Source organism: Vespa crabro, chromosome 3, assembly GCF_910589235.1.
Source record: "Vespa crabro chromosome 3, iyVesCrab1.2, whole genome shotgun sequence".
Lineage (NCBI taxonomy): Eukaryota > Metazoa > Arthropoda > Insecta > Hymenoptera > Vespidae > Vespa > Vespa crabro.
In genome coordinates, this window is record NC_060957.1 from 6,930,162 (window position 1) to 6,956,218 (window position 26,057).

General features: G+C 36.3%; 6 protein-coding genes and 1 non-coding gene across 10 annotated transcripts in view; 3 read left to right on the forward strand and 4 right to left on the reverse strand.

Moving 5' to 3' along the window:
• LOC124422823 (transcriptional regulator ovo-like) overlaps positions 1–4,305 on the reverse strand; it is a 4,945-nt gene extending 640 nt beyond the window's left edge. Inside the window, exons 1-2 of the mRNA XM_046959745.1 lie at positions 753–4,305; positions 1–642 (exon numbers count right to left, since the gene is read on the reverse strand). The exon at positions 1–642 is cut by the window's left edge and continues 640 nt beyond it. Coding sequence (XP_046815701.1) covers positions 856–2,412 — 1,557 coding nt within the window. The 5' untranslated portion in view covers positions 2,413–4,305 and the 3' untranslated portion in view covers positions 1–642; positions 753–855. The remainder of the gene's footprint in view (positions 643–752) is intronic.
• A 928-nt stretch (positions 4,306–5,233) lies between these two features.
• LOC124423144 (probable ATP-dependent RNA helicase DDX56) lies at positions 5,234–7,410 on the forward strand. Its single transcript, XM_046960587.1, has 5 exons — positions 5,234–5,414; positions 5,556–5,999; positions 6,073–6,332; positions 6,401–6,593; positions 6,671–7,410. The coding sequence occupies exons 1-5, from the start codon at positions 5,325–5,327 to the stop codon at positions 7,346–7,348; spliced, it is 1,665 nt and encodes a 554-aa protein (XP_046816543.1). The 5' UTR covers positions 5,234–5,324; the 3' UTR covers positions 7,349–7,410.
• LOC124423152 (protein PBDC1) lies at positions 7,402–8,501 on the reverse strand. Its single transcript, XM_046960595.1, has 4 exons — positions 8,339–8,501; positions 8,125–8,190; positions 7,966–8,025; positions 7,402–7,905 (listed from the first exon to the last, which is right to left on the reverse strand). The coding sequence occupies exons 1-4, from the start codon at positions 8,357–8,359 to the stop codon at positions 7,546–7,548; spliced, it is 507 nt and encodes a 168-aa protein (XP_046816551.1). The 5' UTR covers positions 8,360–8,501; the 3' UTR covers positions 7,402–7,545.
• Positions 8,502–8,781: 280 nt separating this feature from the next.
• Positions 8,782–10,756, forward strand: LOC124423149 (ras suppressor protein 1). Its single transcript, XM_046960591.1, has 8 exons — positions 8,782–9,012; positions 9,286–9,336; positions 9,399–9,519; positions 9,593–9,711; positions 9,786–9,868; positions 9,938–10,052; positions 10,130–10,262; positions 10,343–10,756. Exons 1-8 carry the CDS (start codon positions 8,868–8,870, stop codon positions 10,425–10,427), a joined length of 852 nt encoding a protein of 283 aa, XP_046816547.1. The 5' UTR covers positions 8,782–8,867; the 3' UTR covers positions 10,428–10,756.
• Positions 10,757–12,663: 1,907 nt separating this feature from the next.
• On the reverse strand, positions 12,664–12,745 carry Trnas-gcu. Its single transcript has one exon. It is a non-coding gene; the product is annotated as a tRNA-Ser (tRNA).
• A 251-nt stretch (positions 12,746–12,996) lies between these two features.
• LOC124423145 (tubulin alpha-1 chain-like) lies at positions 12,997–16,103 on the forward strand. The gene is made up of 5 exons (XM_046960588.1): positions 12,997–13,137; positions 13,348–13,564; positions 13,639–14,468; positions 14,535–14,698; positions 14,771–16,103. The coding sequence occupies exons 1-5, from the start codon at positions 13,135–13,137 to the stop codon at positions 14,898–14,900; spliced, it is 1,344 nt and encodes a 447-aa protein (XP_046816544.1). The 5' UTR covers positions 12,997–13,134; the 3' UTR covers positions 14,901–16,103.
• A 2,519-nt stretch (positions 16,104–18,622) lies between these two features.
• The window catches only part of LOC124423142 (protein neuralized), a 62,838-nt gene continuing 55,403 nt past the window's right edge, over positions 18,623–26,057 (reverse strand). For 3 of the 4 annotated variants that reach the window (XM_046960584.1, XM_046960581.1, XM_046960583.1), the window contains exons 2-4: positions 23,695–23,861; positions 21,312–21,880; positions 18,623–21,084 (exon numbers count right to left, since the gene is read on the reverse strand). In XM_046960584.1, coding sequence (XP_046816540.1) covers positions 19,974–21,084; positions 21,312–21,880; positions 23,695–23,861 — 1,847 coding nt within the window. In that variant the 3' untranslated portion in view covers positions 18,623–19,973. Of the gene's footprint in view, positions 21,085–21,311; positions 21,881–23,694; positions 23,862–24,431; positions 24,802–26,057 lie in introns of those variants that run through there. The other variant, XM_046960582.1, reaches the window with a different exon arrangement.

Here is a 26,057-nt window from a genome sequence, read left to right on the forward strand (position 1 = left end):
GATCCAAATTGAAACAAAAAAGAAAAGAAGGAAATGAAGGTTCAGGATTTCATTATCGACAGAAGGGGCCGTTCATTCTACGCGAAAGTAGACCGAGCGAAATCCGGTGGAAATACTGCCTAAGCCATGGAAATCGATACGGTTACACGATTACCGTGTTCGCGGAACGACGAGGATATTCGTCGTCGGTCTTCGGCCGTGACGGCACGTCGAATTTCAAAATGGATAACATACAGAACGAAGGGACGTGCATAGAAGAGCCGCGAGCTAAAAGCTCGCAAGAGCTCCGACGAGAATTCTTCTCTTAGGGTCTCTCCCTCTTTCTTGTGCAAACAGCATCTTCCAAGTACCTGAGCCATGCCAATAGAGAACGACGATGTTGAGATAAAAAGAGAAAAAGAAAGAAAGAGAGAGAAAGAGAGAGAGAGAGAGAGAGAGAGAGAGAGAGAGAGAGAGAGAAACTATAGGTGGATGGAAACGTTCGATCCACAGGGTCAACCATTTCAGCTGCCTCCCCCTATGACGCATTCTTTCTCTTTCTCTCTTTCTTTAACCATTTCGAAGACATTTATACTAAATGTCATCCTTTTTCCATTTAGTCGTTCGATCATCACCAGCTGTTGTGAATTTAAGCTCTCCGTCCTGGAAAATTACAACGAGCTAGGAATATAAGGTTGACAAGGGTGAAACGTTCAGGAAAGTTGGATTCAATAAGGGTGGCTGCGTAGGAGTATGGACAACTTTACGATTACCTTTTCATGACACCGGAATGAAGAGGTTCGAGGTGTCGAAAGGAGAAATCGATTCTCCGAATGAACGACGCATTGGCTGATCAGAGAAGCCGTTCTCAATCGTCTAGCTTTGGGGTAGGAGAGCGTGATAACCGGGTGTCTCGTAGAAGCCAGCCGCTTGAAGAGCATGCAACGAGGTCGCGTGATGCCTGTGTATCGCACCGGCGTACACGCTAGAAACGGCACTGGACGTGACGCCGTTGGAAGCACTGATGGTGGACGAGTTTATGGAAGAGGAAGAAGAGGAAGCCTGCTGCCCGAGATGCGACGTTGTTCGCGATAACAACGTCGAAGATGGTCGCCTGTAAGGATGATGCGCTAGGACGGACGCCGTGACCGAACGATGATGAGTCGACGAGTTCGAGCTCGTCGATGCGCTATACGCTTGTTGATAGCTTTGCCGTAGGATACCGGACACCGAAGTGGTCGTTGACGTGGCAGACGAAGAGGAGGAACTTCTGTCGCTTTGGTGAGGTTGCTGTTGATGAAGTTGATGCGTACGATGATGATGATGTTGTTGCTGTTGCTGCTGCTGTTGAACCTGCTGTTGCTGTTGCTGTTGTTGTTGCTGCCGATGCTGATGGTTATGGGCTCGCATCGCACGGAAGTAGTGTTGATAAATACCTGATATAACTGCCTTTTCGTCGGCAGAAATGAGGTCGGAAGTCGAAGTGGTCGGCGTAATCGAACTTTGAGATTGTTGCTGTTGTTGTTGTTGGTGATGCGGATGATTTGGGTGAGTTCGATGCTGAGCGTGATGAAGAGCGTGTTGTTGCTGTTGTTGCTGTTGCTGCTGATGTTGATGACGGCGTTGCTGTTGTTGTTGAGCTTGCTGTTGAGAAACTGCGGCAGCGGCATTGAGAGCGGCTCGATAAGAGGCAGCCACGGCGACTGAGGACATCTGACCGTTGGTCGAGGATATCAGGCTCGTCCCAAGAGACTCAGTACTTGGTGCAACCATCGCGGCGGTACACGCAGAAGTCGATGAAACGGTGGAGGTAGAGACGGAGGATACGACTGTGGCTGCTACTGAAGCAGCTGCGACTGCCGAGTTCGCTGAAGAGGCAGTGGTACGCCTTGAGATCCTTCTCGAGGAAGAGGAGGAGGATATTGAGTGTGTGTTGGTCGGTGGTGGTAAATTGTTGACGAAGGGACTTCTTCTTTCTCGTTCGGCTCGTCGATAATAACAAGGGTGTATCATGAGCAAGGGTTCGCCACCACCGGGCGGTGGCTTCGCCTGGCTCGGTAGTTCGTACTCGACGCTGCAATCGACGTGAAGTGGTTGGGAATAGTCCTTGTAATCCTTGTAAGTGGTTACGGCTACAGCCGCGGCCGCTGCGGCCGTCACCGCGGTGCCGGTACCACCGCTCGTGGCGGCCGAGTTCGAACCGGGTCCGTTGGCGGCAGCAGCGGCAGCAGCTGCGGCCACGGCGGCGGCTGCCGCGGCGTCAAGGATACCGCTCGAGCCGGCCGGTAGGACCGTCTGCCCGGGTGTACCACAGTTCGAATTAACGGCATGATGATGGTGATGATGGTGATGGTGGTGATGATGGTGATGGCCATGACCGTGCATCGTCGTGCCACCCACCACCGATTCCTTTTCGTAGCAGGCAGCGGCCATCTTGAAAAGGGGGAGATAGAGAGAAGGATATCTCTATCTGGAGAAGCTGGAAGAGGCTAGAAAATATATATATATATATATATATAATAGGGGGAGAGGACAATGCGTGCTCGCTGGCGCGCGCGCGCGCGCGTCCCTTTTCTCGTCCTCGTTCGCTATGCTTTCATCGTGTCGGGGAGGAACAAACTTCGTCTCTTCTCTTCTCTCCTTCTCTTTTTCCTTTCCTCTCTTCCTCTTCCGGTGTCACCTTCCGCGCGTAGTCCACCGAGGCACCCACAAAGGCACCCTCCGCCCACGCTGCCCGCTTAATCCTTGCGGAATCGTCGTGGCCGTAACGATTACGATTCCAACGACTACAAAGACGACGACGACGACGACGACAATGACAACGACGACAACGACGACGACGACGAAGCCGAGACTCCTCTCGGCAAAGAAGGTGAAGAAGTGTGAAACGTCGTTTCCTCGATTCTCTCGTTTTTTCGTCTCTCAAGATGCACACGAGTGCAACAATGGTGACGACGATAGCGATGCCAATGATGACAACGATGACAACGACGTAGACGACAGCAAGGTCGGATCTACGTCACGTCAGGAGGGTGATACCCAAGGGTTGGACCAACAATGTATATCCAACTCCAAGGAAAGCCCTCCTCTTCGTAGGAAGTTCGATTTACCAAGCCGGTACATGCGTTATCGCATATTCGACAAAAAAAATTCGCGTTTCGAAGTAGAGAACCAATGAGAAAGTGAGACTATCTCTATCTCTCTCCGGTCCTTTCCTCTTTGCCTCGCCCACTGGCGATCCAACGCCACGTTCTTACGTTTTCTTCTTCTTTTTCTTCCTTTTCTTCTTCTTCTTCTTTCTCCTCCTTCTTTCTTCTAGTGCTCTTTCTCCTTCCAACGATTCTTTCTTTTTCTCTCAAAGAGACCCTTCACCGTTTCGTCCAGACGAGAGCTTTGTACAAGTCTCGAGCATCTCGTCTTCCTTCGTCTTTGTCCTCGCGAAAGATCGTTTTCTCTCTCTCTCTCTCTCTCTCTCTTTCTTTCTTTCTCTCTCTCTCTCTCTCTCTCTCGCTCTCAGTATAAAACTCCGAACCGCGCAGCGCTCTTCCTTCCGCCGGCTGATTCCCACGGCTCTTCGACGAGACGTTTTATCCGTCGGCGCGGTCCGTCGCGACGACGTCGGCCGACCTTCGACGAGACGAGCCGAGAGGAAAGACGAGACGAATAGGGCGTAGCGTTCGTTTACGCGAGGGGGCGATCGTGCGCGCGTCTTCCTTCGCGATGCGACCGTATTATCGACGATGCTTGCGAACCTACTAAACCGCCCTTCTTTCTTTCTTTCTTTCTTTCCTTCTTCCGTACCTTTTTTCCACTTTTTATTTTATCTTCCTGTTACGACACGATCGACATTGAAAAAGGACAATGTCCTATAATGATTGAAATTTTCAAACTTGTTATATCGTTTTTATTATTATTGTTAATTATTACTTATCCGACGACTTCGATTTTCTTGAACATTAGTATGACGTTGAAATCGTTAATTTTTTTTTCGTCGTCGTTGTCGTCGTCGTTGTTGTTGTCGTCGTCGTCGTCGTCGTCGTCGTCGTCGTCGTCGTCGTGTCGTCGTTACTCGGCTATTGTCGTATTGCACACACTCGCACACACACGTACACGACGTAACACATAGAGGCACACATAGACACACTCTCCCGCGTGTGACAGCGCATAAATGCGGCTGCGAACGATGTCGCACATCCGTCTCTTTTCATGTGTTAGCACGATTATTACGTACTACGATCGTCACGCGGTGACTGCCGTCCTACGACTGAGGGACGTGGTCTTTCCTAACCCGTGCCATTGATACTGTACCCCCTATCTTTTTGCAACGCCCTCTTCCTTCCCTCGCTTATACTCCTGTCTATCCCGCATAGAGTCGATTCATGTGTCATGCAACGATTATACTTAACTACTTCAAATTACACGAAAATGTATAACTTAGAATCCATTACTTTTCAGATTCTTAATTTTTTTCAAACAAGATTTAAGATTATCTTTCTATACATCGCTAATTGCTTTTAATCCTACCAAATACTTTCCCATCAAATACTTTCCTTTTCCATTTAAATTAATCTTTTGCTCAGCGCTTTGTTCTCTTCTAAGTTTAATTGCTTTCAAATTGATTTATTAAATTTTGTATAGATTTTCTGAATCTCTATTCTTCTCTTCTTATTCCTTTTCTTTTGAGAATTTCACAGACGAAATTCAAAATTGTTCGTATGAATTTTTAAAAGTAAAAAAGAACATAATGTCCTTTTACTACTTTGATTTTATATGGTTTGCATTCACAGTTTTATTTGCTTCTTATCGTGTCGAAAGAAGGTTTATACGTTGAAATTTTAAAAAGCGTGCTCTTACAATTGGTGGATCTTTTCACTAGACCAATGAAGATGATGTATTACCTTAAATGGCGATTATAATTTTCATTGGTTATTTATTATTTATCTGTGATAACGAGCCCATTAATTTATATTTGTTAATAGTAATTTATTTTTGACATCATCATATCATATTATGTATATATATATATATATATATATATATATATATATATATATATATATATATAGTTTCATCTTTACAATTGTTTGACGTTTTACTTATTTTTTTTTGCAAATCGTTCTATAATAAAATATTTACTGTTAATACATATTTTATTCTTTAAATATACCCTTGAATTTGCAAAATCATAATTATATATAACGAGATTAATCACTTCAAGTTGCTAAATATATTTAATGTCGTAAAAGAAATTTCCTACTTTATCGTCTTGTGCATATTACGTATGTCAACACGTGGTTAAACTGTAGTTTGAGTTTAATAAGTTTGTTTTACATTATTTATTTATTATGACTTCGACAGAAGTAGATGTAGATGAAGAAAATGAGGAGAAGTTTAAAAATTTTCATGACTTTGGATTAGATGATAGAATTTTAAAGGTAAAACTAATGAAATATAGGAAATGTATTATGAGAGAGGTTATATTTAACTTATTGCAGTTTAAAAATTTATATAGTGATTTAATTTATACGTTTCTACTTGCATATTTTATATGTAATGTTTGATTATATTTGTTTTAGGCTATTGCGAAATTAGGTTGGTTAGAACCTACACTAATACAGGAAAAAGCAATACCATTATTAATGAATGGAAAAGATGTTTTAATCAGAGCTAGAACTGGTTCGGGTAAAACCGCTGCATTTGCAATTCCATTGATACAAAAAATACTATCTAATAAACAAACTCAAACAAAACAAGAAATTAAGAGTTTGATCCTAACTCCAAGCAAAGAACTTTGTAAACAAATCTATGAAGTACTTGTGGATCTAACCATAAAATGTAGCAGAGATATACGATCTATTGACATTAGTCCACAGATTAGTTTAGATACTCAAAAATCATTATTAGTAGAAATGCCAGATATTGTTGTGTCTACACCTAGTAGATTGTTGCAACATTTCAAGGCAGGCAATCTTTCATTAAAACATAGCTTAGAAACATTGATAATTGATGAAGCTGATTTGGTAAGATGACTTAATATATTAATAATTTTAAAAACGATGTTAATGTACTAAATATAACATTTTTCTTTGATAGGTTTTTTCATTTGGTTATGAAGATGAAGTAAAACAGGTTTTGACTTATCTACCAAGAATTTATCAAGCTGTATTAGCGTCTGCAACTTTGTCCGAAGATGTCTTAACATTGAAAAAATTAGTTTTACATAATCCAGCAATTTTGAAATTAGAAGAACCTCCATTAGCTCCACCAACACAATTGGCGCATTACAGTCTAGCTGCAGAAGAGAATGATAAGGCTGCTATTTTATATGCCTTATTGAAATTACATTTAATTAGGTATTTATTTATAATATATTGAAAGTATATAAGGTAACGCATCAAACTATAGATTCTAAATTTTGTAGGGGAAAAACTATTATTTTTGTAAATACTGTTGATCGATGCTATAAATTAAAACTCTTTTTGGAACAATTTGGAATACCAACGTGCGTGCTTAATTCCGAATTACCTGCAGTTTCTCGATACCGAGCTATCACACAGTTCAATTGCGGAACATATGACATAATAATTGCATCTGACGAGAAAGCTTTAGATGAGGTAATCTTTGTTGTCTAACACACATATCTTTTACAATAAATCAATTTTCTGATTATCGATATATTTATATCTTTCAGGAACATCTAATAAAAGCTAAAAAAGGAAAAAGGAGAAAAGATAAAGAATCGGGTGTAGCTCGTGGCATAGATTTTCAATTTGTATCAAATATAATCAATTTTGATTTTCCACTTGATGTGAATTCTTATATACACAGAGCAGGACGTACGGCACGAGGAAAGAATCAGGGCACAGCTTTAAGTTTCATATCTATAAGGGAAAGGCCTTTACTGGAAGAGGTAGAAGGAGAATTGAAAGAATGCTATGCTCACGATACTTTGTTTAAAACTTATCAATTTAAATTAGAAGAAGTCGAAGGGTTTAGATATCGTGCGAAAGATGCATGGAAAGCTGTAACTAGAATAGCCGTGCGCGAAGCTCGTTTGAAAGAAATTAAACAGGAAATATTAAATTGTGAAAAGTTAAAAAGTTATTTCGAAGATAATCCGAAAGATTTACAGTCGTTACGTCAAGACAAAGCTTTACATACAGTAAAATTACAACCTCATTTGAAAGATGTACCAGAATATATAGTACCACCTACCTTGAAACGTTTAATAGGAATGGGAAAGAGGAAACGAAAATTCGATCGAGAATTAGCGTCTTCGGGTGCTACCGCAACGAAATCGAGACATCAAGCACGTGCATCAAATCCTCTTATCAATTTAACAATAAAGAAACGTAAAAAGTCAAAATAAATCTTGTAGGTTATTGTTAAGAAAAGTTTGTATAAAATAAAATTTACTGTTCCTATTTTTAATGTGTGTAACGTTTTATTAAAATGTAGAATCTTTTAATCATGAATGTATAAAAATGTCAAGAAATTATTATGTACTATTGTTAATCTCATTGTTGTGTTAATTTTACATAAGAAAATCATAATCATTGTTACAAGCTAAGATTTGTCATTAGTTCTCTTTAGCTTATACTTGCTTCTTATACCGTCATTAAGACCTTCTCTATTTCTTGCCAATTCAATAGCATAGAATTGAATTCTAGTGGTCAATATACTGTTTTCCTCTGAATAATCACCTTCACAGTCTCCTCTTAACAATGTTCCAAAACTATAATCCTCAACAGTGTCTTCGAACTGTTCACAGAAAGGACGCCATTTTTGCTTGCCTTCATCAGATTTTAATTCATCCTCATTTATTTTATCTACCTTAAGATTTGGAAATGCTTCTCTAAATGTTTTATAAATATGATCATCATAAGGTGTGAGTCTCAAAAGTTTTGGATCAACGGAACATAAAATCTAGAACATAAAAAATCTATTGTTTTGTTTTCATCTTTGACGTAATAATATATTACGTACATTAAAATAAACTTCCGCGTGTTCCATTGCCTGCATTGTCCACATTACTTCCACAGATGCCTGAAAATAAATTATAATAAATTATAAAATTATAAAATTATACAATTTCTTTAAAGGAAGCTAATTTTCCTTCAAGATTCCTTTTTTCACTTTACTCACGTCATTTTCAAATTCTTCTGCGGATCTAGAAAGTACATTAGAAGCAGCTAACAGCTGATCAGCTGTCTAAAAAATAAATATTACCTTTAGAATTCAATTTAAATTTAAGACTATACATGAGTTAAATAAATTATTCAAACTACAGTTTTCTGAGAGAGGTTAAAATATGGAACATCGAAAAATCGTATAATTCTATCGTGTATAATATACATACCATATTTCCAAATTGTGTCATAATGATAGCAAAACTAGAAAATACAGTCGTATACAATTTATCTTTTACACAACCTACTATATGATCGTTACTGAACTTGTAAACCAAATATACATATCATCCTCAAGAATACACGTGCCAAATGAACTTCGATCAACCATTCAACGAGATTATTTTAATTTATACTATTTAAATATTAATACGTGGCTGATAGTTCAGCCTCTTTATTCTTCTCTTATTTATCCGTATAATATACTCATAATTTATAAACTTTAACGAACAATTATATATTTATTCATAATGATATTGATGAAATAAAAAAGAATTTTGAATTTACCGCGCGACGATCCGACCAATCAGTATATAGAGTTATCGCGCAAACGCGAGAGTTAAGCGTAACAGCAATATACCTAGGAAGTTTCTAAGTAAGGAGTTGTAAGTAGTCACAGGTTCAACAGCGACAAAGTGATTACATATGGTTTTATTTAAAGCTTTCTGACGTGTGTGTGCGGAAACGATTGCGCGCGCAATGAATCAAGCACCAGTATCGTGCATTCCTGCAGGGAAGATGTCAAAGGCGAAAAAAGTGCTCGATGAAGCAAGAGAGATCCAAAATCCTGAACTGGATCTCGTCGACAAGGGCATTGCATCTTTCGAAGAGATGCCAGGATTGCGTGAGTCTTTCCACGCTATGCCAGTCATGAGCTCTTTTGCCAAATTAGGGAACCGGTCGTGACAGCTTTTTTCATGTTAACAAGTTTAAGAACGGCCATGTGTCATTGCTTGTTCATGTGGGCGTTCCCGCGCAGGCGTTTAATTTTAAATTGTTCAAAATTTCATAGAATATTATTTGCGTTTATTTTATTAATAAATTAATATAGGTATTTTTATATATCTTGCGTATTGTGACAAATCAGTACTACATGCAATATTTATATTTATTACAGTTAATATGATCAATGTAACCAGATTATCATTGAGTCATAATAAAATACAAGGTAAGAAATTAATTTTCTAATTAATGTAATTTCAAATTGTTCCTGATTTATGATATTTTTAGAGGTACCTCCAGGATTGGCTAATTTAGTCAATTTGGAAATATTAAATCTTTTTAATAATCATATCACCGAATTGCCTATTTCTTTATCTCAGATGCCAAAACTAAGAATCCTTAATGTAGGGTATGTATCATTAATGCAATTCTTCTGTTTATTTATTTAAATGTAATGGCTCAATCTAAATGTTTATTTACAGGATGAACAGATTAGATATATTACCTCGTGGATTTGGTGCCTTTCCAGTGCTAGAAGTTTTGGATCTAACATATAATAATCTCAGTGAAAAAAATTTACCTGGAAATTTTTTTATGATGGGTAAGGTATAGAATGTATATATAAATTACCTCTTACAATATAATGGTAAAAATTAATATTTCTTGATTTTTTAGAAACATTAAGAGCTCTCTACCTGGCCGATAATGATTTTGAGTATTTACCACCTGAAATTGGACAATTAAAAAATCTTCAAATTGTAAGATGATGTACCTTTTTTTTTAAGTATTAACTTAGAAAATATTTTTCTACCTTTATCCCTTTGTAGCTTGTATTAAGAGAAAATGATTTAGTGGAATTACCAAAGGAAATTGGGGAATTAAGTCGTTTAAGAGAATTGCATATACAAGGAAATCGTTTAACTGTTTTACCTCCAGAATTAGGTATGCAAAGAAGTTATTAAAAATTAAATAATCATTTCCACGTTATAAATAATAAATCTTAAGTTTTTCTCAAACAGGAAACTTGGATCTAGTGAGCAACAAAGCTGTATTTAGAATGGAATTTAATCCTTGGGTAACACCAATTGCTGATCAGTTACAAGTCGGTATATCTCATGTAATAGACTACATTCGTTCAGAAACATATAAATAGTAAGTGTGCTAAATTTGGCAACTTTTGGCAGACTTTGTACAACGATTTACGATGTTTAAACGTGTCATTTTTTTTATAGCGTTTACAGTCGACATCAAAGCGCTAAAGGACCGCCACCTCCAATCGAGAATGATAAAAGCAAAAAAATTTCACGTGCTCGTTAATATTACAAATATTTGATGTGCTTAACGATTTAACGCTAAAGATAATGATTTTAATCCATTCACTGCCAGTAATATCGTATATATAATAACATGTAACTAAAATCAGTGCCTTATCTATATTTTATATGATATTGTTAATTATATTTTTTAATGCTATATAAAGGATACAAGTATTTATTAAATATAATACATATATGAAAGTGTACGTAAAAGATATAAACATAATTTGAATAATGTTATTATTGTATGGCTTTAAATGTGATTAATGTAAATAAGAGATATTGTATATTTTATAAAATAAAATATATCTTACTTATTTAAAGAATGAATTGTAAGTTTTTTAATTTCTTTAACCATAGATCATTGCGTGTCATCTAAAATAATGAGAACCTTCATTAGAATATTCTTCATGTTTTATTCCTTCAATAATATTAGTAGAAACTTGAATACTCGTCAGCGTTGATTTATCGATACGCTTTTCATATCTAAACATCAATTTTCCGAGAGTATATATATAAATAAAGAGAGTATATATATATATATATATACTATATAATATATATATATATATATATATATATATATATATATATATATATATATATATATATATATATATATATATAATTGCGGATATGATGGAGAACATAAGTAGAATAGAAAATATAATATTAAAAAATACTACTGAAAAGCATAAAGAAGAATAAATAAAAATAAATAAAAATAAATGAGAATTTCTATCTAAGGGCCCTCTTAAGAGTTCATACCTAGAAGCTCCATTCAAGGATCCTATCTGAGAGTTACATGTCATACGTATTTTTCTTTACTGAAAGAAAGTAATCCCAATGATTTATACCGAAGGGCTCAATAACTTATAATTGTTCTTTTGCTGCCATATTTTAAAGACTTCTTAGGCATTTAGATTCCTTTTTGTTTCGTGCTCTAATCACTATCGTAAAGCATTTCATAACAACAGTTAATGGCAAAGAATTAGAACCGTCTCCGGTTCTAAAATGTGGAACAAAACCTACAAAGCAATCCAGAAAAGAAAAAATCCGAAATCTTTACATAAAAAATGATTATTACCTTTTGATCGAGAAATATCTATTTATCGAAAGATCGAAAAAGCATAAAGGGAGAAATGTTTATTAATTAGTATATTAATTCTAGAAAATCCTGAATTGAAAATCAATTAATTTATCGTAAGGCCTACGAGTTGTTATTCTATAAGTCTCTTTGTTTTTTTAGTAATAATACTACTCGACTTTTCTCTTTCAAAATTAATAATTCTACTCGAATATTCTTTCAAAAGCAATGACTCTACTCGACTTTTCTCTTTTAAAAGTCACTATTATACTCGACTTTTTTCTTTTAAAAGCAATTACTCTATCGAGACTTTTCTTTTATCAACAAAATTGATTAAATTTAAAAATTAATTTTTACTTAAAAATTTAATGGAAAATCCTTGGACGTTCTTTCTTACAAGCGATTATTCTGAATATCACAAAAAGATCATGCAATTACGCTTGTAATCCAAAAGACTATTCATCTGGAATGTCTTATTATTTATTTTTTATTTGAACTCGTGAATACTAATTCTTTAATATTTTCGTAAGAGAAGAATATTTAAAAACACATTGAAATATTCAAAGTGTAAATAATTATAAACGCTTATGAAACAAAAAGATCCTATCTAATAAATAAATTAAAAAATAAAGAATTTTGTGAGTAAATCTCCGAAGAAAAGTTATTCATTATCACTCAATTCTCTTTTATTAATTAAGTACAACAAATCACTCATGTCGATTCGAACCTTTCGTCCTCGACATGATTGAGTGATTAGAGGGATTTAAAAATTAAAGCACTACTTAAGAAGTTCTGCGATAGCTCCAAAACACTTGTTCGTGATTTAGATCGAAATTCAGGGTGGATGATTCGTAGGTAATTGAGAATGAAATAAATTTACATCGATGTTGATTGAGATTTTTTTTAATGACGCATTAATTCTGATAACCAGTAGTTATTTTTAAACGATCGATCTACTACTAAAAAATGAAAAAGCCATGTTTTCGTTTAAATCTTCATCTTTAAAATAAGACCTTGTTCATTAATATCGGTCAAATATTATGCCTGTACTCATTGTTAGCGTTAACTATTATAAAACTAGAAGTAATGAATAGGCTAAATAACTCAAAAAAGATGTATTATACATAGCAAGTGTTAAAAAAAAATTAATCGACGAGGATGGGATTCGAACCCACGCGTGCAGAGCACATTGGATTAGCAGTCCAACGCCTTAACCTCTCGGCCACCTCGTCTGTTTTGAGGGGTATAAAAAAATTATTGAAGAGAGAAGCAACCCTTTGATAAGAATTAAACAGGTTTTCATAATTAAATAAAAGTATACATGTATGTGTCTGTTATTTTTATGCTTCAATTGATATAAGCTACATATCTATATTATATTATAAAACTACAGATAAGAAAAATAATGTGATCTACAAGAGAATAAAATCAATCGATTAAAATAATTTGGAATCAATTTCAATCAGTACGCCAGTTAGAAAAATCACAACACGATCGGCATTTCTCTCGGCAACCAAAACAAAATTTGTTTGATAAGGTATGGCTCGACAGTTTGGCTTGGACATTCGAAACGTAACATCGTTCGTTCATCCCATCACGATTCGAATTAACAGCTATTAAAATGGTAAAAAATATTTACAATCCTACGATATTTAAGGTCTAGACATGTGTCTTAATATTATAAAATATAATTTCATATTAAAAAATTGTTGAAACGAGTCTTCTATATTCTATTCACGGTTATTAGATATCCTACATGTTATACTCTAATCCAAGATTTTTTAGCGATCAATTTAAAAGATAAAAAATTAAAAAAAAAATTATTGACTATTAGCGTGAAGTGCTGTCCGTCCACATCGGTCAAGGTGGTGTACAAATGGGCAATGCCTGTTGGGAATTGTATTGTCTTGAACATGGTATACAACCTGATGGAATGCTTCCAGCAGCAGCGTGTACGAGTGACGAAGGATTTCAAACGTTTTTCAGTGAAACTGGTGGAGGAAAATACGTTCCTAGGGCTGTTTTCCTCGATCTTGAACCTACTGTTATAGGTAAGACTTTAAAACCCTAAAACCTTCATTTTCTTTCTAAAAACGATTTAATCAAGATTAATCATCATTTCCAGACGAAGTTCGTACTGGAACCTACCATCAGCTATTTCATCCAGAACAATTGATTTCCGGGAAAGAAGATGCTGCAAACAATTATGCACGTGGTCATTATACTCTTGGAAAAGAAATCGTAGACCTGGTATTGGATAGGATACGCAAAATCGCTGATATGTGTGCCGGCCTTCAAGGATTTTTAATCTTTCATGCATTCGGTGGTGGTACCGGTTCTGGATTTACCAGCTTACTGATGGAAAGACTCTCTATGGATTATGGAAAAAAAGCTAAGCTTGAGTTTGCTATTTACCCATCCCCACAAATTTCTACAGCCGTTGTCGAGCCATATAATGCAATTTTAACAACTCACACGACCTTAGAACATTCTGATTGTGCATTTCTCGTCGACAACGAAGCTATTTATGATATATGCAGACGTAATTTGGATATCGAGAGACCAACGTATACGAATCTAAATCGATTGATCGGCCAAATTGTATCTTCGATCACAGCATCCCTTAGATTCGATGGTGCTCTTAACGTTGATCTCACTGAGTTCCAAACGAACTTGGTACCTTATCCTAGAATACACTTTCCTCTGGTTACCTATGCTCCTATAGTTTCGATCGAGAAAGCCTATCACGAGCAATTGACAGTCATGGAACTAACTTCGGCTTGTTTCGAGCCAGCTATGCAAATGGTCAAATGTGATCCACGTAGGGGAAAATATATGGCTTGTTGCCTACTTTACAGGGGCGATGTTGTTCCCAAAGATGTAAATGCTTCTATTGCGACCATCAAAACTAAACGTGCTATACAATTCGTCGATTGGTGTCCAACTGGTTTTAAGGTACGACTCTAATATTTTACATATATATATATATTCAGTTTTTTCTATAATTTTTATATACCTTAGGTCGGTATTAATTATCAACCACCGACTGTAGTACCGGGCGGTGACCTTGCTAAAGTTCAACGTGCGATGGCTATGCTAGCTAATACGACAGCTATCGCTGAAGCTTGGACAAGATTGAACAGAAAATTCGATCTTATGTTCGGAAAACGTGCTTTCGTTCATTGGTAATTAAATCTTATCGCAATATGACATTTTTGTTATCGTATATTTATACTTACATTATTTGTTCTTCACAGGTACATCGCAGAGAGTATGGATGAAAGTGAATTTAACGAAGCCAGAGAGGATCTTGCTGCCTTAGAAAAAGATTACGAAGAAGTTGGTATGGATTCTACGGAAGGTGGCGAGGGTGGAGAAGAAAATTAAATGTTGCATTATATGAAGGCCATTTTTACGTTAAGTGGTAGCACACTTATCGTATTTTCGAGGTTCTACATTTTTTTTGTTTGATCCTCGTTGTCATCGCTGGGATGAACGAACTCGTTCAGCCAACCAATTTTTGTAGAATATTTTTACACATCAATTTTGTTTATCGTCCTTTTTTTCGACGTCCCTGTACATTCATTTCTTAGATATATTTCTCAATATACACGATTTAATACATTAATTCTTTTTTTTATATTTATAAATACGCAAACTTGTATATTTATTCATATAATAAAAATTCGTAAAAATCATTCAAACGTCTTATTGCTCTTCTTTGTGTTGATCTCGAAAAAGTGTTTGGTTTGATCCTTTCTGAAATGATCAACGAGGAAGATCGTACAAACTTTAACTACTTTTAGAGATATTACAGGCTCTTTATTGTGTAGAACAGCACGCGGCTGCGTAGAATTATATTACATATGTATAAACTTTTATCGGCATCGTTACACGTAGCTTTTTTTTTCAAAAAACTCTTATATCGTACATATAACATTCTTTTTTTATTCCTTGTGTGTCTGCGTGCTTAAATCATTATTTCTCCTCGTACACGCTCGCCATTACCATTCCTTTAAAAAACAGACGTAAAAAATCGAACACGAATTTTACTTTTTTTTTCCTTAGAAAGAAAAAGAAAAAAGAGAAAAATGACAGAAACAAAGTGCCTATGTATAATGCGTATGCAACGCAGAAAGAGAGACGTAGGAAAACGTTTGTCGAGAACGTATAGATACAAATATGTATGTGTTGTGTGTATGTTTTTATATGTGTGCGTATCATGTGATATGTCGTCGCAAAATTTTGCCATACAAGTTTCATACCAAGAATCGAAAACAATGCTAGAACATGATCTTGACGTTCTTACACCACATTTCTTTTATCTTTGTATTTATTTTTCTATCTCCTTTTGCATAGATAAAAATTAAAACAAAATATATGTATTGTGTGTGTATGTGTGTATATTGACTATAGTGGAAAAAAGACGAATCATTAAATCGGTATACGGTGATATGCTGACAAGAGGATGACGACAATAACGTTTACTGGCAATAATAATAATAATAATAATAATAATAATAATAATAATAATAATAATAATAATAATAATAATAATAATAAAAATAATAATAATAATAATAATAATAATAATAATCATAATAATAATGATAATGATAATGATAATGATAATGATAATGATAATGATAATGATAATGATAATGATAATGATAATAATGATAATAATAATAATAATAATAATAATAATAATAATAATAATAATAATAATAATAAGAATAATAATAATAATAATAATAATAATAATAATAATAATAATAATAATATAAAATAATAATATAAAATAATAATATAAAATAATAATGATGATAATAATAATATAAAATAATAATAATAAAGACGATGATAGTGCTTAATAGTAAATATCATTACCGAGTAAATCCACTCACGCAATTAAACCCTGCCTCTGTTTCCTTAGACGATACTCTTAGCTATTTTTTTTTTCTTTATCAGCGAATTTTTGGGAACATTTCTCCACCAAGTTTTTCAACTTAACACCTTCAGCTTATAACTCACTTCCTCGACAACGTATATAATCTAGAAAGATAGATCTTTATAAACTCTTAGTTGCGCCTCGCTATTCCCCTCGTACGAACGCGTTCGCGCGATGAACGATAATTAAACTTTCTATCGCGTTTATATCATATCTTCTAATAATAGAAATTTTTAAAAAGCGCCGCCTGCTCTATTTTCGTTTAATTTTTTTTCTTTTCTTTGCTTTTCTTTTAATGCGCCGAGGATACCATCGACATTTTGCAAATATTTAAACCTTTCTATCAATCAATCTTCCTTTTTTCTTTCTTTCATCTTTATCTTCTCGACTTCTTTACTTACAAACTCTCCTATCTTTTTCTCTCTCAATCTTGTCTTCTTATTCTTTCATTTTCACATAGTACATACACACAGACACACACACAGGACACACACAGGGCACACACACAGGACACACACAGTACATACACATCATACACACACCACACAACATTTACTACTCTTCTTACTCTCTTTCTCTCTCTCTCTCTCTCTCTCTGTTTCTCTTTGTTTCTCTCATTTCTTTGCCGCTTACAATAAAATCTTACGTCATTCTTTTCATCATTTTTTGGATTGGCAGGCGAATAAAGCTGCCGCTCGCTGGACTAGAGATTTCACTACTGCTTTTATTGCGCATTCGTTCTACGATATACCTCGAAAGAAATTTCTCCTTCTCATTTACATCGTCCTTGCACATGTGCGTTTGTTACCACCCCTTTCTCTTCTCACACCTTTTGTGTTTTCTCTTTTCTTATTTTTTTCTTTTTTTACTTTTCTTTAATTACCTTCTCTCCTTTCTCTTTCTTACTCTCAATTTTTTTTCTTGCAGATTTTGTTCATTTCCTTTATGGAAAGATTTTCGAAAAGATTTTCTTCAGCGCTGTGCATCGAACTTCCAAGTCACAGTTTGGAACTTGAAACGAATTTCATTTAAGAATTTTTCTTCTGCTTAAAAAAAAAAAAAATATATATATATATATATATATATATATATATATTGTATTAAAAAAAGAAAAATAAAGGACTTCTACAATCGCGAGCTTCGCTTTTTTTAAGGCACGGTCTCGAAGACGCTCGTCTTTCGCAAAAAGGGTTTCGATAATTCGTGACTGCGTCCATCGAGGACCGGTGAAGAGAAAAACACACTGACTGTCCTCTACCTTTTATTATCATCATCATCATCATCATCATCATTGTCATCATCATCATCTTCATCATCATCATCATCATCATCATCATCATCATCATCATCTTATTCATCATAATCATCATCTTCATCATTGTCATCATCATCATTATCATCATCATAATCATTATCATCATCACAAATTTCATCCGCCTCCTCTTCCTCATCATCATAATCATCTTCATCATAATCATTATCATCATCATAATCATCATTATCATCGTCAGTTCCCAACGCTTCCCCCTCCCCGAGATTGAGATTTATATATATGAAAATAAAGTGATTTTTACATGGGGATACGTCGTCGTGACCCAACGGAACTTGAATCGAATATCTTCGAGGATCGTTTCAACTTCCGTCACATTTTAATTCTAATTTCTTTTTTCCTTTCTTCTTTTAACATAATCATAAGATTGGTTATTTATTTCTTAAAAATTAATTTACAGATATTCTGATTTTCTTTTCCATTCAATGTTTTCAAAATGGGAGAAAGTAATCGCATGATTCTATGAAACTCTATCAATTATTGTTATTCCACAAGAGAGAGAGAGGGGGGGAGGGGCAGAGTGAGAGAGAGAGAGAGAGAGAGAGGAAGGAAGAGAGAAATAGAGATGGGAATCTAATTCTCAAGACATTTTGGTGAAGGATCGATTCAAATGGTAGATAAAGAATATGAATTAAATTACGTTATCCTTCGAGCACTGATCGTTTTTAAACGCATCAGAAGAAAAAAAGAAAAAAAAAAAGAAAAAGAAAAAGTCAAGTAAAAAGTAATAATTACAAATAAAATAAAATAGGGGAAGATGTCAAGCACATTGATGTCTCTTTGGTTAATCTATCGTAATGTTCAAGTTAAAGAAGAGAAACAAAAAAGTAAACGTGTAAACGAACGAGTCGAATATCTCGAAGTACCCTTATCTTCTTTTATTTTTCGATAATCCTTACATCGATACGAATCAACGCGAAGATACTATTGAATTCGAGACGCAAATAACACTGAGTATAATATGTAAATGAAAAAAAAACATCTACTACGACGTCATGATGATAACGTTAACGAACGTGAATTGTTATGACCATCCTAATGATGATCACGATAGAAAAAAAAATGATCGCTAACACACGCTACTTCAAGCAAGGATATATCGATAATCCATAATGAAGTTCGTAAAAGAAAATAAGAATAACGTTAATAACCGAAAAGTAAAAATAATAGCAGTAGTAATAGTGATAGAGTGAATAGTGACGTTATTTTATAATAATAATAATAATAATAATAATAATAATAATAATAATAATAATAATAATAATAATAATAATAATAATAATAATCTTAATAATAATTAATATTAGTAATTAGCAATAACTGACGACGTTCGCTAAATAACGCAAATACGTGAAAAGTATCCACCAATGGAAAAGCACCCTCGCTCACTTTTTTCTCTCTTTCTCCTCTTGTTCTTGAAGCCACAAGCAAAACGCATATACTTGTCTGCACTTTAAAAATCACACGAAAAGATTGCGAAGGGTACCGATATGCCGCTAGGAAAGAGAATTTCCGATACAATCGGATAGCTTGATAAGAGAGAAGAAAAAAGATCACACAGGTCATTGTATTCATCTTTCCTCTCCGTATTACTCTTTATCTTTTTCTCATTTCTCAGAAGAAAAAGCATTAGGAGCAGCAGCAAAGTTATGTTGCGTTTTCGCCTGGTTGAGTCGGTAACGACGAAGGCAGTGATCGCGCTATGGAAGCACATTTCTGCCGATTGGACAAGACAGCGGCACATCTATTTGACATCTTAATTGATACTTTTCATTATACCGAAATCATTGACTTCTTTATTTATTTTATTTTCTGCATTTCGGAACCCCTCTTGTTAATCCTCTGTCTTTCTTGCTCTCCTCTCTTTCTCTCTCTCTCTCTCTCTCTCTCTCTCTCTCTCTTTCTCTCTCTCTCTCTCTCTCTCTCTCTCTCTCTCTCTCGTCCTAGTGCAATGGAAATAGAATCAAAGTAGTAGTACGCACTATCGGCAGTAGGAAAAAACGTAAAAGAGAACCACGTTTTATGCCGATCACGGAAGAGGACAATCATCTTCCAAGATCGACGTGGTCAAATCCCTGATCTCAATAAGACGAGAATATCATCGTCGTGTCCGTAGCCGCAGCTTGCCTTTTCAGTTTCTGGACCTGTCTTTAACACGACATCGACGCGATGCCGGCGTTCAGGATCTATAAATACGAATAACATCCTTGATGGGTGCACGACAGAGCGGACAATGACCGCCACCCTTGCCGCGCCATTGTTGAATGGCGCAAGGATAACACATGCACATGTGACCACACATGTATAGGACACTGTCGATACTCCTCTCGTAGCAAATGGAACACTCGCTTGGTTGACCTGGGGTTGGCTGAAGACCTTCACTCCATTGTTGAAGATGAGAGGATGCTTGCGATGTGAGAGTACCATCAAGACTTTGATAAGTCACCGGATCGACATAAGTCGAGGAACCTGTGCTGGTCATCGTGCCGGTAAGCGGTGGTGAGGATTGTCTGGAGGATCCAGGATGAGGTACAGGTGCTGCTGAAGACGGTGGTAGATGAGATACTGTTGCTGCTGAGTTTCTATGAGCGGCAGACGCATAAATCGGTTGTGGTGTAGGCGGTGGTGGTGCTGGGTAACCACCTTGAGGTGGAAGATTCACGACGAGTACCGTGCCGCCACCAACGGTTGGCTTGAACTGGACCATTTCGGAGAATCTCGAAAGTTCGGTAGCTGCGTTGCTATGGTTCGAATGTTGTTGTTGCTGTTGTTGCTGCTGCTGAATTATCGTCGCTGGTGAAGGATTGCTTTGACGTTGCCTCGGCGGAGAAGTAGGCCTGCTCGCGAGCATTCTTACGCGTTGCGTGCTACCGTAGACATCCACGAACGCCCAGAGTTGGAGACTCTGATCAACATGCATGACCACATTAGGTGGTCCTCCGTTCTTGCTCATTTGAACCTCGCCATAGTGAGTGACAGTGAAGGCAATTTCGTCACCAGGCTGCGGACTCGAAGCTACATCCTTCGACACGACCCAGTATTCTGGACGATCCAATAAGAGATCACTATCGTCTGGTAGGTCTTCGGCTGTCAAGCGAGCTGGATCACAAGAAGTCAAACCCAAGGCGAGTGCTCCGACGTACATCGGTTCCGTCGCTAGGATTTGCACGACCAGTCGCTCACCTAGTAGCAACGGCCGTCCGGTGAAGGCGTAGCCGTGACAGAATTCCGTGTCGGTGCGCGTTGCCACGCACTGTTGATTACTGAAGCGGATGTTTCTGCCGCGGGTACTGGAAAAAAACGAAGAAAGACAAGGAAGTGGTTAGCGTGCGCTTCGACGGCGGACACAGGAGATATTATAGTATAGTAGGGTAGTAAGAGAGTGAGACTTATCATTTGACTTTTACGTATCTTTCTTGATAAAGGAAGGAAATTTTGATCTCTCTTTAACGTTGATAGAGATCGAATGCAAAATCGATCGTCAGATTGTAAGATCGTAAAGTATTCTTTTACTTACTGGTGGAAGGGCAATGGGGTAAAGATGACACCGGCTGGTTGAAACCTGAGTCCAGGCAGCTCGACGTCAGGCTCATGATGGATCGACATGCTCTGCATGGACGGAACGATGATTCTCTCGACGTCCCTGCCAGCATTGCTAGCATCGTCCATCGCCGAGTGCCTGCTGTGCTGCGCATTGTCTTCGTTACTATGCTCCGCGCCTCGTCTAATATTATTAAAATGTTGTCTATTGGGATCGACGAACTCGATGGCAGTACTGTTGCCGTAGACATCGATGATCGCCCATAATGGACTACGAGTTTCGACGCCAGTAAAGAAGAGACCCTTTTCTTCCCCATTAACACCGAAGTGAACATCTCCGGCGGATGTGACGTAATAAAAGAGAACTGTGTCCGGTTCGGCGAACCTCTCAGCTAGTGCTTTGGCCCAGTAGCCAGGCTTGTTTGTTAGGTCCGGACAAGCATACCTTGGAAGACCGCTTCTTAGATTGATAGGATCGTTGCTGGTAAAGCCGAAACGTATAACACCACTCCAATTATCCGAGATTTCCAAGAACTTCACGCATACCTAAAAAAAAAAAAGAAGAAAATTAAAATCTTTTAATTATCATTCTTTTTCCAGGATAAAGTAATAAGTTCATTTGCCTGTTTGCCTCTATTATACGCTAAGCACTTTGGTTTATTGTGAATTTTCTTAACATTAAAAAGAGTCGATCGCGACCGATAGCTAATAGGGTTTTGAAATAAGCAGCGTGAATTTTGTTGTTAATTAACCTTCATCGATCTCTCACTAAGTTTATCATAGTCAGTCACTAAACTAGAAATAATGCGAGCAACGTTATTTAGCATTATTATCACTTTCATTGCTCATACGTTCGTTTCGGTAATTAATAAAACGTTACCTACGAAGGGTTCTCTTTTTCTCTCTTTTTTTTTATCTATCTATCTTTACCTCTCTCTTTTTCTTTCGAGTTTCCCTACGCGTATTAATTAATATTAACCAATTTAACGTTCAGCTTGAAATCGCTTATTATATTCAGTAGCAGTCAGCTAGAGATCCCTCGCGGATAAGAATTTTAAACGGCCACGCTTCCGCGATGCACCTAATTGCGAAGAAATTAACGCGCTATCGTGCCTCGCGACTTGCTTCGGCGAAAAAAATAAACGTATCCTTGCCCACCGACGAGTCGATTCTCATTATTCCACGAATTAGTACAGTATATGCATCTCCGTATAATACAGCTATGAAACTTATACGAATATTTCTTTGCCTTTTTAACACGAAACGAACAATTCCCATGGGGAAGCTATTACAAAATATAAGTCTTTGAAGTGCCGATTCGATGATATTGGAATTTTCGAGAAAGACCTTTAAAATTTATTGCCAATTCTTCTCATAAATTATCGGCCCAGTAACTTATCATCTTTCCAATCTTTTATAATCTATTCTTTTTTATTTGTGTGTTTAAAAACGTATTATAATTTAACATAAACAAATATTACGAACTTGAATGATTACGTTGATCGTTTGAATGTCTTTGAGTTCGAAATTTTAGAAAGAAACGAGTCAACGGAAATTCTTTTAGGAAAAAATCATAATGCGAGACAACGCTCGGTGAAATCAATGGAGAGCACGTAGAACCTTCGACCTACTCGCCTACGCTCTGCCAATCTCCTTTGAAGAGTGAAAAGAACGCATGTATAAACTGAAAGAAAAAAAAAGAGAGAGAGAGAGAGAGGGAGAGAGAGAATAGTAGATACCGGCGCCACGTAACATGCATGTCTTTTATATAATCAACGCGTAGATATACCTACTACTCTCTGAACAGATGAATTAGTTGGAATAAGTCAAGAAACGCAGTGGTTAGATCAACAGTTAAACGAGAAACCCACGTAAAATAGTTGTGTCTTCAGGGTCGGCATGCTTCTTAATAGATACGAAATAGATGGAGAATATAAATGACGATTTCTCGAGTGGAACGAAAGTCACCTATTTCTCACGATCCGCGAGGGATAACAAGGAAACACATGTTACGTGCGTGTGTAAGAAGCGAGAGTGCAAATAATCATTGTGACCTTCGAGAGATCGCTTTTAAGATTGTATTTCTTTCTTTGATATTTTTAACCATCTTTACTCTGTTATACGAATCTAATTCTATGAGAATGAAGTTTGATATTGACTTTTTAAAGCAATTGTAAAAATTTGAAAAAAAAAATACAATATTTGATAAAATATTAATGCATTTAACTTTGACATTTTAATTGTTGTTTGATGAATACAGGTCAATGAACTCTTTCTTTGTCTACAATGGAATAAGATATCGATCTCGATCTCGATCTTACGTAACGCACGAGGACCATGTTTATTGCACCATGACTCACCTTCTCACCGACTCGGACCGGTCTTGCACTAAATGTGACTCCCTTGCAGAAGCTCTCGTGCCTCCTGGCGATGGTCCCGCCATTACAAAGTCGTATATTGTCACCATGCACCTGATGGAAGGTCAGAGGTGGTAAATTGTTGGTACCTGCACTCGACGATCTGGGTGCTGCAACAAAATGAAATATCGAACATATTAGTCAATCCTATGTCTATAATTTTCTCTAAATTTTTATTCCACGAATATCATAGGAAATATATTGTGAGAAGGAGAAAATCGAAGGAGGAAATTATTGCTTCATAGCTTTCAAGGACGACCACTTTGAATTTGCCGGAATCATAGTATTTATTGCCTTGAGGAAAAAGAAATTAGATATCTCTCTTTTTATGTATATATCTCTTTTTATGAACGAGAAAACATCGAATTATTATATAATATTTAATATTTTTCCCATTAACTACGTCTAAACTTTGACGTTACAACATTAGGATGGATCAATCTATCTCTATCTTTCTGATTCTTTATGTCTACTTTTAAGAATAGCTACTCGTCGAAGAAAGCTCGAATATCGACTTTCATCTCATCGGGAAATGCCTTCGAGACATCGACCACTTCGAGAACAAAGAACTACGAACGCTTTAGAAAGACTAGAAAAGAAGTAACAGAAGAGGGAAAGAGAGAGAAAGAGAGGGAGAAGAGGTAAAAAAGAGCGAAGTAACTCGAATGCAAAATGCAAACCTTCTCTCAAAGCACCCCGTAGTATAGTGCCCCTTCGATATTTCATAACTTTGACTCGTTGATCTAGAACATTGAGACGTTTCGAGGATATACTCGGTGCGAATCCGACGATCGATTCATACCCAAGCATTTGTGGCGACGTCGATCGATCGGAATACGCTTGGAATGCGTTCGCTATCGTAATTCTTTGTCCTGATCGATTCCTGATATCCTCGAATTGTCACGAATTTCGATTGACCTCCTGATTGCCCCTATCGGAGTTCATTTAGAATTCCATAGATGATAAAATTCGATAGAATTGATTTTCTTCATTCCTTAAACACTTTCTCTTTGATCACTATTGTTTTCCTTCACTTTGACGTAGAAAAAAAAAATAAATAAATCCATCGGACGAATTTTTCTTTTTCGTTTTCTTTTCTTTTTTTTTCTTCCTTTAAGAACTATTATTTAAGAACTATATATTTCTTTGATTCCTCTTTAAAAAAGATTTAGACGTATAATCGAACACATTCACGAAAACACATTCACGACCGGCCCGATCGAGAGTCGACTACTCACTGCGAGAGAGTTATATCGATATGCACGAACGAAGAGGGACGGAGGAGTGTGGAGTCGATGTTGTAGGTGCGCCGCGTACCGGAAACCGCACGTTTCGTAGCGGAAACGCGTCCGAGGCCGAAAGAGTGCCTTCGGCAAAACGGACCCAAAGCGATACGCTTTCTCCGCTTCGTCCTGTTTTTGAAGGAAAGACGGATGTATCGAAACCACCATCACCATCATCATCACTATCAGCGATTCAAAAGGGATACAATACCCTTCGAGAATGCCAGAAGGAAGGGAAGTGTTGCTGATATTTTCTTGGGCTTCCTGAACTTCCTTCGATGTAAAGATTCGTTAAAAAGAAAAAAGAAAAAAAAAGAAAGAAGAAAAAGAAAGAGAAAAATGAAAAAGAAAAAGAAAAAGAAAAGAAAAAATGAACTAAAAAGAGTCTTAGTTTTTAAATACACATGAAATATTCATCCATTTATTTTGTTTGTTCAAGAAGAATAGTTTTCAATATTTACAAAAAAAAAAGAAAAAGAAAAAAAACAAACATAATTTTATTTAATTAACAATAATTTAATTTAATTAATAAACTTTTAATCATATAATTAATTTCTAATACCAATTAGAGAATGTATAAATTTTCCTAATAATTTATTTTGCTAAATTTTAAAAGATCATAAATAAAGAAACAAAAAACACCATAGTGCAATCTGTTAAAAAAGAATCACGTTGATAACAAAAAAGCACTTCTTCCGATTGGCAAGATGTGTTGGAACACGCGACGCGTGTCTTCGATGCGTCTCTAATGCCTAACTGGACGGTCCTAAACACTCTAACGGTACAAACATACAAGTACGCACTTAACTTTTGTTAGATCGTCTCCTGAAATACGGATGATCAAAAAATCCATGAGAAATTAAAATTGTTCCGAAAGAAATACGAAACAAAAAAAAGTCGATAAAAGTAAATTGTTTATTTTCTCAATCATGTTACGATCTATGGAACGAGAGGAAATGCGAAGACAGAAAAAAAATGCGAAAGGAAGTCGAGATCGAGTTCTCGAGCTTGGTATATTAATTC

Bases quoted from the DNA above. Each gene is read 5' to 3' on its own strand.
- LOC124423144 (XM_046960587.1), top strand. From the start codon at position 5,325: ATGACTTCGACAGAAGTAGATGTAGATGAAGAAAATGAGGAGAAGTTT. The intron at 5,415-5,555 runs GTAAAACTAATG...TATTTGTTTTAG, and splicing joins TAGATGATAGAATTTTAAAG to GCTATTGCGAAATTAGGTTG. The intron at 6,333-6,400 runs GTATTTATTTAT...TAAATTTTGTAG, and splicing joins TTGAAATTACATTTAATTAG to GGGAAAAACTATTATTTTTG.
- LOC124423152 (XM_046960595.1), bottom strand. From the start codon at position 8,359: ATGACACAATTTGGAAATATG. The intron at 8,191-8,338 runs GTATGTATATTA...TTTATTTTTTAG, and splicing joins TGACACAATTTGGAAATATG to ACAGCTGATCAGCTGTTAGC. The intron at 7,906-7,965 runs GTACGTAATATA...TTTATGTTCTAG, and splicing joins ACGCGGAAGTTTATTTTAAT to ATTTTATGTTCCGTTGATCC.
- LOC124423149 (XM_046960591.1), top strand. From the start codon at position 8,868: ATGAATCAAGCACCAGTATCGTGCATTCCTGCAGGGAAGATGTCAAAG. The intron at 9,337-9,398 runs GTAAGAAATTAA...TGATATTTTTAG, and splicing joins GAGTCATAATAAAATACAAG to AGGTACCTCCAGGATTGGCT. The intron at 9,712-9,785 runs GTAAGGTATAGA...TTGATTTTTTAG, and splicing joins TGGAAATTTTTTTATGATGG to AAACATTAAGAGCTCTCTAC.
- LOC124423145 (XM_046960588.1), top strand. The intron at 14,469-14,534 runs GTACGACTCTAA...TATATACCTTAG, and splicing joins GGTGTCCAACTGGTTTTAAG to GTCGGTATTAATTATCAACC. The intron at 14,699-14,770 runs GTAATTAAATCT...TGTTCTTCACAG, and splicing joins AAACGTGCTTTCGTTCATTG to GTACATCGCAGAGAGTATGG.